This window comes from Procambarus clarkii, chromosome 65 (genome assembly GCF_040958095.1).
Source record: "Procambarus clarkii isolate CNS0578487 chromosome 65, FALCON_Pclarkii_2.0, whole genome shotgun sequence".
NCBI classification, from domain to species: Eukaryota; Metazoa; Arthropoda; class Malacostraca; order Decapoda; family Cambaridae; genus Procambarus; species Procambarus clarkii.
The window spans coordinates 17034628-17046728 of NC_091214.1; the positions used below are offsets into that span (position 1 = coordinate 17034628).

The window sequence follows — 12101 nt, forward strand, 5'->3', positions numbered from 1 at the left end:
GCATACACCTCAATACAGTTTTAACTGTTTACAACCTTACATGTTTATGTTGTCTGCGTTCATTAAATCTGACATGTTCCAATTATTGATATTGAGACAATTTTAAAAAGCTTCCATGTTTTCTCAAAAAGTTTTTTAATTTGTCTTTTAATCTCTTCATTCGTTTTTTCTGATTAACTAATCTTTTCATATTATTTAACTCACATTATTATATCGTTCATTTTAATTGTATCTAGAAATCTCAGTTTTTTTTTTAATTCACTGCAAATGCCACTTCATCATTCCACTGAACAGTTCCACTCGTTAATTGATCAGTTCGTGTAACGCCCCACACTTTTCAGCGTTCTTAATCCAGTACGTCCTCCTAAGATTTCACAAAATCAAGAAAATGGTCAAAATAAAGTGTCCTCTCCTAGCCTATCAGAGGACCCCAAAACAGAAAACCGGACAGTACATCACTTTCGCCAACCGCTTCCATTTTCTACTACGACAAATTTTGCCGTTATGTAACGCATACGATCGAAATGCGAAGTTCTTTGTAGGACAGGCTGTCTTTATCAAACATTTCTTGTATGCATTCATCACGAAACTAATATTCCTTCAATCTACATTCTTCTTTTGTCATCATCTACCCGTTTTTTCTCACTCATCATCTCGACTTTCATTCCCATTATCTTCTGGATCTTCTTGAGATACGATCACTTTTTCACAACTCAATCTTATCTTTGGCTGCAGCAACATGTGATCAGACGAGCCTCCAGATATTTGTCCCATTGCTCTCCTATCTCAGACACGCACTTACGCATATGCTCTTCCTAAGAACAAGAGTCAAATAAACTTCACAATTTTCCTCATTTACAAAATCCCTCTCCTTAATCACCTAAGATGTGAATTTAATGTTGCTTTCTATATAATTGAAACTACTGATTGTATTAAACGCATTCAAACAAAGAATTTGTGATTAGTTGTTACAGATTAGCTTTCTGATTCTGATTATGTATTTATAACAAATTAAGTCATTATTTCAAAATGATCAATTTGTATTAATACAACCTGTAAATCTAAATTTATTCTTTAAGGTCTCGATAAACTATTTGCTAGTTTACATTAAATAGATAAATAGACTTAACTGACTGATTTAATATGTCTACTGTTATTGAATTTATCAAACATTGTATTATTGATAACAACGATTAAGAATAATGTTATTTGGAAATATTGTAACAGAAAAATATATTATATGTATTTTATGTTAAATTAATAAAAATTATGGTTTCTTAAAGTTTATCACTGCACTTCAAGACTACTATTTTTTTTTACGAATTTACGAGACGTTGATGTGTAAGAAAATCAACTGGAGCATAGCGAGCAGGGTAATTCCAGCAGTGCACCTTACCCCTTTACCACGCCATAGTATTTAGTTATGCAACCTGAGAGTCTACAGGTTGTAAGAGTCCACCCTCATCAATACTGTCAAGCAGTAGCCACCCTCGCGATAGCAGTCGTAAATGCGACCTCGGCACACTACATTTACCAAACAAAAAATTTACTACATACGGGCTATTCATGCCCGTGCCATCTCTTGGGTGGCTAATCTTCATCAATCAGTAGTTCACAGGACTCAGGCCCAGAGACACTTCAAGATGTTACACGATCAAACAACACATTCACTCCAAACATCTACCACCTATGGTCTACTCATACCCGTGCCACCTCTTGTGGTGACTTAATCTTCATCAATCAATCAATCAATCAAATCAATCACAGCACCGCTTCTGTGTCAGGTAAGTCCACTACGGGCTCACCATAGCCCGTGCTACTTGGAACTTGTCCCGAGTAGCTGAATCTATAACAACAACAACAATCAATCATTCCACAAGAAGTCTGGAGGCTTCTACTGAAGCCAGTCCAAGTTTTACATATAACCCGTATACACTCTGATATAGGTAAAGTAGGTCTTCAACCGTACGCTCTAGCTTCAAATGCCCGACTTAAGCCAACATCTCTCTTTCACATAAATCCGTTTCGTTAACAAAGTTTAAAAACTATTACAGAAGTTCCCCCAGACTGTTAAACAATGTGTTGACCAGACCACACACTAGAAATTGAAGGGACGACGACGTTTCGGTCCGTCCTGGACCATTCTCAAGTCGATTGTGAATGCCATTCGACAATCGACTTGAGAATGGTCCAGGACGGACCGAAACGTCGTCGTCCCTTCAATTTCTAGTGTGTGGTCTGGTCAACATACTTCAGCCACGTTATTGTGACTCATCGCCTGCATATTAAACAATGTATCTTAACTGTAGCTTGATAGATGGCAGCTTTTCAATTATTGATTGTTGCCGCCGGGGGCTGCTAGTTTACCTCAAACTCCTCCTGTGGGCGGTAACGCCCCAAAAAAAAAAGATTACAGAGGGCACGAAAGGTCTTTATCAGACCTCAACGGCTTTTTAATTATGCAAAATCCTTACCACATTCATTAAAAAAAAACAATTACCAAGGAAATTGATACTGTGCTTATTAAATTAATAAACATATTGCTAATCAACAGAACTACATGTACTTTATTTATGCTATGTAGTAGTATCCTTTTTTTTTCTTCAAAGTGATTTTTCTCATTATTTCCTCAGTCTGGAAAAATATATTTTTATCAAAAGCGTTATATATATATATATATATATATATATATATATATATATATATATATATATATATATATATATACTTTTGTTCTAAATTATGTTCAAGACTAAATTATACTTGCTGATTGGTCAGTAAACTATTGTGGTGGCCTTAATTAATAAATCTTCCTGCTGTTCATGGGCCCAACACAAATACCATAGTCCCTGCCTAGGTTAAAAAAAAAGTGTGTGTCGTGTTGTTGTTAACGCGTATACGAAGAATCGCGATAAGATAAAGCAGGAGGCAAATCGCGTATCAGTAGGTTGTAGTGTTTGCCTTGGTTGGTTAGCCACACCAGGTACTCCTGTAGGTACCATTCGCAACCATCTATCAACAGGCGGGAGGTGAGAATCACATATTTTATATTTGAATCATAATGAGTGACAAGAGGTTGACTTGTAGCGAACGATACGGTAAAAAAAAGTGATGTTAGACGATCTAATAGTGAATGAAGTGATGAAAGGCGATCTAATAGTGAATGAAGTGATGGTATACGATCTAATAGTGAATGAAGTGATGAAAGGCGATCTAATAGTGAATGAAGTGATGAAAGGCGATCTAATAGTGAATGAAGTGATGAAAGGCGATCTAATAGTGAATGAAGTGATAAAAGGCGATGCCATAGTAGCGAAATTCAGGTAATTATAAGGTGAAAACGCTAAACCTATATGGCACCTTACCCATTTCCCTATACCTCTCTACACCTTCCCCACCTCCCTTCCCTGTATAGGTGGTCAACAAATGGAATGTGCTGAAGGAAGAAGTTGTGGAAGCCACCTCCACTCACAACCTTATGGCCAGATTCGGCAAAGAATTTGAACGTCAGAATAATTAAATTGAAACGCAACATAAAGAGCATAAAGGGCATAAAAACCTCAACTGCCACATAATCCCTTAATTAGGTAAGTTTACCCTCACCACCTCCCTCTTCCTTCCCCACTTTAATCTTGCTTTGTCTCTACTACTCACACAGACGTACGTTGGACAACTCGCCCCACCGTTGAGGAGTTGATGCTAAATTAGTAATTATCTGTTGGTGCGAGAGACCGTCTGTATGCCTTCGTGCAAAGTCTGCCTCGAGGAGTACACCCTTGGTGGCAGGAGGCCGCTCCTGCTGCCTTGCGGCCACACCTTCTGCAGGCAGTGCCTCATTCTGGTACAATCTTCGCCTTGCACCGGTTGTCCCATGTGTAGGGCGTCACTCGTCGGTGTGGTGCTGCATGACCTGCCTGTCAACTACGACCTTTTGGCCTACGAAGACGATTATTTTGCTCCCAACACAACTAGTCTCGTAGACGATATGGTTAAACGATCACTCATGCTGGTAAGTCGAGCGGCCAATTGCACAGAATTTACATGGTAAACAAGCACCAAGTGAGCATAATATCCTCTTGTATATCTTTGTTTACGTTCACCCAATAATCATTTATTCAAATTTTGTCTGAAAATTTCATTTAGCTTTAAACATTTAATTTTTGTTTTCTGTTTCGTTTTAAGTTAAAGTTTCGTAAAGGAAAGTTTTCTGACAACGGAGCAAATTTAAACAATTAACATAATAAAATGGGAAACTATATTTTGATCGAGTTTCATCTATTGTAGTGTTGGTGTTGGGTTTGAAGCCTGTTATTAAGGCCTATCAACCTCCAGAAGATTATTAAGGCCTATTAATCTCTGGAGGGTTATTACGGTCACCACAAAAGCTTACTGATCAACCAGCAAGTATACCTCAATCCTGAACATAGGCCAGGACTAAAGTAGCGAATACGGTGCTCCGTATTTTATGTACACTCACGGTGAATGTACACCAAGATGATGAGTGTACACACCCCTCAATGAATATTTCCGGAAGTTGGTGTCGACCATGAAAGTTGTCCTATTGGTCTGTCACTACGGTAACAACTCTCTGAAGGCGATGAGTCACAATAACGTGGTTTAAGTAGTTTGACCAGACCACACACTAGAAGGTGAAGGGACGACGACGTTTCGGTCCGTCCACCACCATTCTCAAGTCGATCGACTTGAGCGACTTGGGAATGGTCCAGGACGGACCGAAACGTCGTCGTCCCTTCACCTTCTAGTGTGTGGTCTGGTCAAACAACTCTTTGAATTTTAGACTTTAATATGAAGTTTGTATAACCATTTAAAATATAAATAGCATCAAAATTAATGTGTAATCTAAATTACTTTTATCAGCTATTAACATATAAAATATATTTTGTATGCAATAATGGAAAATTATACTGTTACAGGGAGCTTCCTCAAGGAATACAGGGACAGCCAGCGCTATAATGAGCTCTCAGGGCAACAAGTGGTCTGATTCACAGACTTGCATCGGTTTAAAGAATCAGAGAGTGGCACATTGGAGAGCTGATCAGAGTCATACCATTCATCGAACGAATCCTGGAAGATCTGACCAGAGCCATTATCATCGAGTGAATCCTGGAAGATCTGACCAGAGCCATTATCATCGAGTGAGTCCTGGAAGAGCTGACCAGGGTCATAACATTCAACGAGAAATTATTATAAGAAATTATCAGAGTCGTCCAAGTCATCATGTGCCCAAGCGCTTGCCGGACAGTGATACCAACATAAACTCTCTTGTGGATCCACAGCAGCAATCAACGTCAAAGCAACTTCCGCCAGAGCTACCAACTACCACCTACACAATGAAGGTATTTATATATAATGTGAAATAGTACATTCAGAGAGATACTCAGTTTCTGTCCGCATTCCGGTATTGTGCCTTATGCAGGAAGAACATTGGATGACAACATTATGCGTTTCAACCAACGTTGTGGGAGAGGGACAGAAAACCACCTGCATGCAACAGAACACCATCTGCATGGGGCAGATAGAAGGCACTTAATACCCCGAGGGCGTGTTCTTTTCTGTTATTCTTGAAGCCGCAACAGAAAAGGCCTTCCGGTCTGTTTAGGATCATTATCACCTTGAGATTAAGAGACCTGCAGGAAGGATAACGGAAGGGGAATGAGAAGAGATATAACAGGTTGGAAAGGGAGAGTGACAAGTCAATAAGGCAAGAGAATCGGAGAGTGGCGAGAGCGAGTATTATGGAAAAGGGAGGTAGAGAATAACAATATGACGATAGAATAGGGACATAGGGACAATAATAGGAGGTAGTGGAAACAAAACTATCTAAAGGTGAAGTCGTATAAAGATCTAAAAATAATAAAAAGCTTGAGATGAGAGATGAATTTACACTCATTCAAGGCAAAGTAACTAATTACCTTGAGTAAATCCTCATCTAATATTAATTTATATAAACTGACTATAATCTCAACATTACCTCGACCAACCACATCTTTTACTACTGATGACTATGAATATGTACACATTCCGTATCTGACCTACTAACGGTGACAAACTCTAGTTAACTTTATTTGTTACTGACTAATTCATATATTATTTTGTTAATTTTTGGAACCCGTATTTTCCCATTCAATTGCCCACTTGATTCATTATACAAATGTTTCCATGTATACATTGCGTAATAGTGGCTTTAGGCATTGTATGTACTAGCTCTATCTATATATCAATCCATTAATGTAACATCACTTGTATGTATATACCTTACCTGAATAAACATCTGAATCTGAATCTGAATCTATAGATTATGTACCAACAACGCTCACACTGATTTAAACTACAAAACCTGTTTCAATAATCAGGCTCAGAAAGACTTCATGAAACTCTGGAAAAGTATTCACACCCACCCCAGTACTCACTCTGCACTGTAATAATCAATTATACATGTACAAATCATTATTGCACTTCCATATTTTTGCAGACTACAAGCATGGTCAATTTCAGCCATGAACACACATCTCGGTATAACTGTACAAAGGTCATGAAGATATACGGACCGCTAGGCACAACTAGCTAATACTGAAGGAGACTGAAAAGTAGAATTATTTAGACTAGGAGTCTATGGCATCATTATAAACATCATATTACAATTTAGTTTATCTTAATAGATTAAATATATTACAGTAATTGTTGTTGTTGCTAAAGATTCGCTACCTGGAACAATGTTCCAAGTAACACGGGCTATGGTGAGCCCGTAGATAGTTATCCTTTACAGTAATAATAAGCAAACACTATATATCGCAGAACTGATGCCATAGAGTTAGAAATTTTGTGCAAGTGAATTTTTTTTTTTTACTATGCAGGGAAGCGGTAAGAGAAGCGAGGACAAGGAGGATGATAATGTGTTCTTTGCGGCCAGCGGAGATCTGGGGTTGTCTGCGGCCAGCGGAGATCTGGGGTTGTCTGCGGCCAGCGGAGATCTGGGGTTGTCTGCGGCCAGCGGAGATCTGGGGTTGTCTGCGGCCAGGGGAGATCTAGACGTAGTGAAGGAGCTCATCAGGCGAGGCGCTGATGTCAACAGCGATAAGCATGAAGTGCATGGTGAGACATACTAAAAGGCTTTTTACACCCACACACAATTAGTTTTAAACAATCTGAAATTTTATTGCCAGATTATCTTTTCATCATCTCAATAGGAATTTAACAAATGTAAATTTAAATAAATGCATTTATCATGCATGCAAATAAAATTAATGGTTACCTTAAACCACAATTTCCCTATTAGACTATAAACAATGCCCTATCTGTCTCCTCAAATACACCGCATTTTCGGAGGGGGGGGGGGGGTCGGTACAAATTAAAGCATTGCAATACTGACGTCTTCTGAACACAGACCTCGTTAGGTTAGGGAGCTTGGCTGGGTTCGTATGCTTTTGGGTAGGCAAATCCACTTCAAATTTGACGCTTATATATTCCTCGGCTAGGCAGATATATACCCTGCTGTCTCGGTCAATAAATATATACAGAAGCGACTACTGTGTCTACCTTCTACCCGAACAAGGCAAACGAATACATAGTCATTCTAGCTCAGCGCTTTCTGGTGTTGATAATTGGCTCGAGTTACAGGTAGACGAGTGCTGCACCTGGCCGCTGAAGCTGGCCACAAGGCTGTGGTTGAGGCGTTGCTGCGGGCTGGGGCCCATGTGGACGCATGCGACCATCAAGGTAAGAAATTGAAATAAGTTTATTGAGGTATAAATACACACTAAAGGATGAGGTAGCTCAAGCTATTCTCACCCCGTTATGAAGGTAGGATTGTGTGTATATTATACACGTTGAATAAGTATGCTTATCTTCAGAGTATATAAGTATGCTGGCAGTCTCCGTGGTGTAGTGGTAAGACACTCGCCTGGCGTTCCGCGAGCGCTATGTCATGGGTTCGTATCCTGGCCGGGGAGGATTTACTGGGCGCAATTCCTTAACTGTAGCCTCTGTTTAACGCAACAGTAAAATGTGTACTTGGATGAAAAAACGATTCTTCGCGGCAGGGGATCGTATTCCAGGGACCGTAGGATTAAGGACTTGCCCGAAACGCTACGCGTACTAGTGGCTGTACAAGAATGTTACAACTCTTGTATATTTATATATATATATATATATATATATATATATATATATATATATATATATATATATATAAAGTATTATATAAATATAAATTCAAGTTCTTTATCATCTCCCACAGGCTTCACAGCTCTACACCTGGCATCGTGGGCTGGCCACAGCAGAGTCGTCAACCTCCTCCTGAGATACAAAGCAGACGGGGAAATTTTGGCTCAAGGTAGCGTCATATTCTTAATGTGAATTATGGTTGGTTCCCAAACAAATGGTTTTGGGGTTCGATTCCTCAAGCAAGACGAGACGTCTAGGCGTGTATCATTACATACTGTTTACCTAGCAGTAAATAGGTATCTGGGAGGGAGTTGACTGGTGTGGGCTGTCGTTGGCAAGGGAGACTGTGATAAACATATTAGGCTGCCTGTCTCAATTTGTCAACAATGTCGTATATGCTTATGGAAAGCGTTTTCCTAAGAGATTAATGGGCTTTATAAGTCATTAATTTTTAGAGATCGTAATTGTTCTGAGAATAATGATTTGGTAAGTAACCTACATACACATACGAGCGCACCCACATCCACACATACAGTTTGCGTATGAGAAATTGCTTCACGTATCTGCAATATGAGAGAATCTCAAATACGAATCTTTCATTAAAAGGTCTTGTCTGTACACCCTTCTGTATTAACTCATAACGCTAACATTAACCTTCAATGTGCATTAATTATAATCTCACGTAAATTTGAATAAAAATTTCTCAGTCTTCATGTCTAAGATTCTATATTATTCCAGTGTTAATTCCAAGTTATTTCAGTACTTGAAATTGACAAAAAGTGTGATAATCTGGATAACTCTTGTAGTAATTCAAGGATCAAAACAACACGATAAATATGAATCTTCCTCAGGCAAAGGAGCCTTCCACTGGGCAGCATTGGGGGGCCACGTCTCGGTCCTTCAAGAACTTGACAGACACCAGAGATTCAACCGACGCTCACAAACCAGCGACCACAAGACGGCACTCCACCTGGCGGCCGACAACGGCAACCTGGAGGCTGTCCAGTGGCTGGTGGCGCACGGGGTCGGCCTTAACATCAAGGACGAGGCTGGTCATACAGCAGAGGACTACGCTAGAGACGAGGGTCATTTTAACATCGCCAGCTACCTCTGCAGGCAGGTTCTGCTGCAACAGGTGAAGGTATGCTGTAAATTATATTTTGTGATGATCAAATTAAGTCTCAAATTGCTATATAAGGATTTTTTTACGAATAGTCTTGGTGTTTGCTATTAGAAATGAAACATTTTACAATTATTTGTAATTAGAAAAAATACTTTGCTAATTGATAATAAAACCTAATCATACCATACCTACGAAATCTAACGAAACCTAACTTATGTAAATCTTGAGGTTATCTTGAGATGATTTCGGGGCTTTTTAGTGTCCCCGCGGCCCGGTCCTCGACCAGGCCTCCACCCCCAGGAAGCAGCCCGTGACAGCTGACTAACACCCAGGTACCTATTTACTGCTAGGTAACAGGGGCATTCAGGGTGAAAGAAACTTTGCCCATTTGTTTCTGCCTCGTGCGGGAATCGAACCCGCGCCACAGAATCACGAGTCCTGCGCGCTATCCACCAGGCTACGTGCCACCCAGATCCAATCTAACCAAATCTTACCAGAGCAAAGCTATCCAACTAACCAAACAAATCTAACCAAGCGTAACCAGACCAAACCTATCCAAGTCTTACCAAACCTATCAAATCTAACCAAAGCTATCAAATCTAACTAAACCTAACCAGACCAAACCTTACCAAATCAAACCAAACCTAAACTAGTATGGCTTAGTCTGTGCAAAGTTTGATTAAATTATGTTAGGCTGAGTTAGGTTAAGTTATAATCTTCGATCAATTTAATGCAAGAAAGACCTCTTGGTGAATCTAATAGCGTGTGAATAGCCTGTATTCTGGAAAGCTTCATGTTTAGTGCTTGTGTGTAATCTGACGCTGCTCGTTCTAACGTCCCCCAGCTGTTGGAGAGTGCTGCAGAAGGAGTTCTGTTGGTGGTGAAGGAACTCGTCAACAGCCTCGTCGGCGTCGAGTGCAGGAGCCAACAGGAGGGACAGATGGGTGAGTATCGCTGAGAGAGACGAGTGATTCTCGCTGATTTTTTGAGACTAAGCTGATTATTGCTGCTGTTCTTCAATAATAAGCGTGAATGATTCCTTTCTATTTATCTAAAAAAAAGGCAATAATGACATTTTGTATAAAAAGGGATTTTTAGGTAATACAGCTTTGATGTTTAGGGCGTCGGCCGCTGCAGGTTGCTGCTGAGAATGGGCACATTGATGTGGTTCAAGTCCTTCTGGATGCTGGGGCCAACCCTGATACCCCTGACGACCAAGGTACGCGTAGGGTAACATCCCTTAAGATCAGGATATGTAAATGGAATTATAACGCAACCTGAGATCAGGGCATGAATGACCAATATATATCAGCCGTTAGGATGAGGATATATGTAGTCAAACATTTAATATTAATACAATCTTCTGTCAGTATCTGAATTTCACCATCACCTCCTGCAGGCAACACAGCCATGCACTACGCGGCCTCTGGGGGCCAGGTGGAGGTACTGGACCTGTTGAAAGAGAAAGGAGCCAACTGTTTCGTCAGGAATCAGGACAACCAGACGCCCTTGCACAGTGCTGGCGCAGCCGGCAAATTAGAGGCAATGATCTGGCTACTGGAGCAAGGAGTGTCCCCCTTCCTCGCCACCTGCGCCGGCGACACGCACGAAGACCTAGCCAGGAAGAACGGACACGAAAACATTGTCGCCGTTCTCCGACACTACTACTGCTGACCCGTTATGGAGGTGTTCCAGCAGCATCCAGCTGGCTTTGAAGGCCTCTTAACCTGTCGGTACACTTGTGGGTGTGGTTGTACACACGCACATCATCACAAATACAGAGATACGAACACTCACTTAGCTATATCTAGTATATGATTCATGAAGTAGACACCAAATCATAACTACATCTAAGATACTACTCAGAAAGAGTTTAAGTTGCCTCCCCCTAAAAAAGGGGGAGAGGGGGAGAAGGAAGCTAATGACTACAGATGAGTAATAAGATCACAGTTGATGAGATGAGCTAGTTTACCCTGAAATGCATCAATAATGTGTTCGATAAAAATGTAAAATATCAGGTAAAGCAAGCTATTAAAGCGAAGGGCTCACACAGAATCAATGTCATTTAAATAAAGCTAATGAAAACCAAAGTGGAAATTATCTACACCATACTTAGACAGCATGGAAGGGATGCATATATGAGCAAAAATATCTAATCCATCTTGGCTAATAACGACTGCATTGTTATAGCTGCATAAACCACCAACTACAAAAGCTATATACAACAATACAAGAAACAGCGAGGTTAGTGCTGCAACCCGCCCTCCTAACAGAACGTCGCATTGTGACGTATACTTTACCTAAGGCCAAAAAATTATCGTACTAGAAAATGGCCGTGGCTCGCGAAATTAACATACTGTCCCCTTTACTGTTTTGGGTCCTCTGGTAGGTTAGGATGAGACCAGTTTGGTACGACAGTTTCTTGACGCTGGAAAACCTTAGGAGGACGGGCTGAGTATGCACACACACAGTGAGTGGTCTTGGATATCTGGCTCCACACGTGAATGCGCCAAAACGCCCGAAACGCTTTGCGTAATAGTGGCTTTAGGCATTGTATGTACTAGCTCTATCTATAAAGCCAACAAACTTTGTAAAATCTCTTTATGTATGTACCTTTACCTAAATAAAAATTATTATTATTATTATTATTATAAAACTAAGCCCTGGAGACCAGCTATGTGTGCGCGCTCACACCATCTGCCACGTCTGCGGCGGCTACGAGACATGTGTTGTTGGGTCAACATTACTACCACTGAAGCTTTCGTCTGATGCACGCAACTTCATTCATGACAGG

The 12101-nt window shown here is 40.4% G+C and overlaps 1 protein-coding gene across 1 annotated transcript in view; it reads left to right on the top strand.

The window, feature by feature from the left end:
• LOC123770994 (ankyrin repeat domain-containing protein 17) overlaps positions 1–11397 on the top strand; it is a 36725-nt gene extending 25328 nt beyond the window's left edge. The window contains exons 23-31 of the mRNA XM_069309706.1: positions 3706–4009; positions 4935–5357; positions 6876–7113; positions 7639–7737; positions 8258–8353; positions 9036–9325; positions 10152–10251; positions 10428–10526; positions 10707–11397. Of these exons, the coding sequence (XP_069165807.1) occupies positions 3706–4009; positions 4935–5357; positions 6876–7113; positions 7639–7737; positions 8258–8353; positions 9036–9325; positions 10152–10251; positions 10428–10526; positions 10707–10981 (1924 nt within the window). The 3' untranslated portion in view covers positions 10982–11397. The remainder of the gene's footprint in view (positions 1–3705; positions 4010–4934; positions 5358–6875; positions 7114–7638; positions 7738–8257; positions 8354–9035; positions 9326–10151; positions 10252–10427; positions 10527–10706) is intronic.
• The last annotated feature ends 704 nt before the right edge of the window (positions 11398–12101 follow it).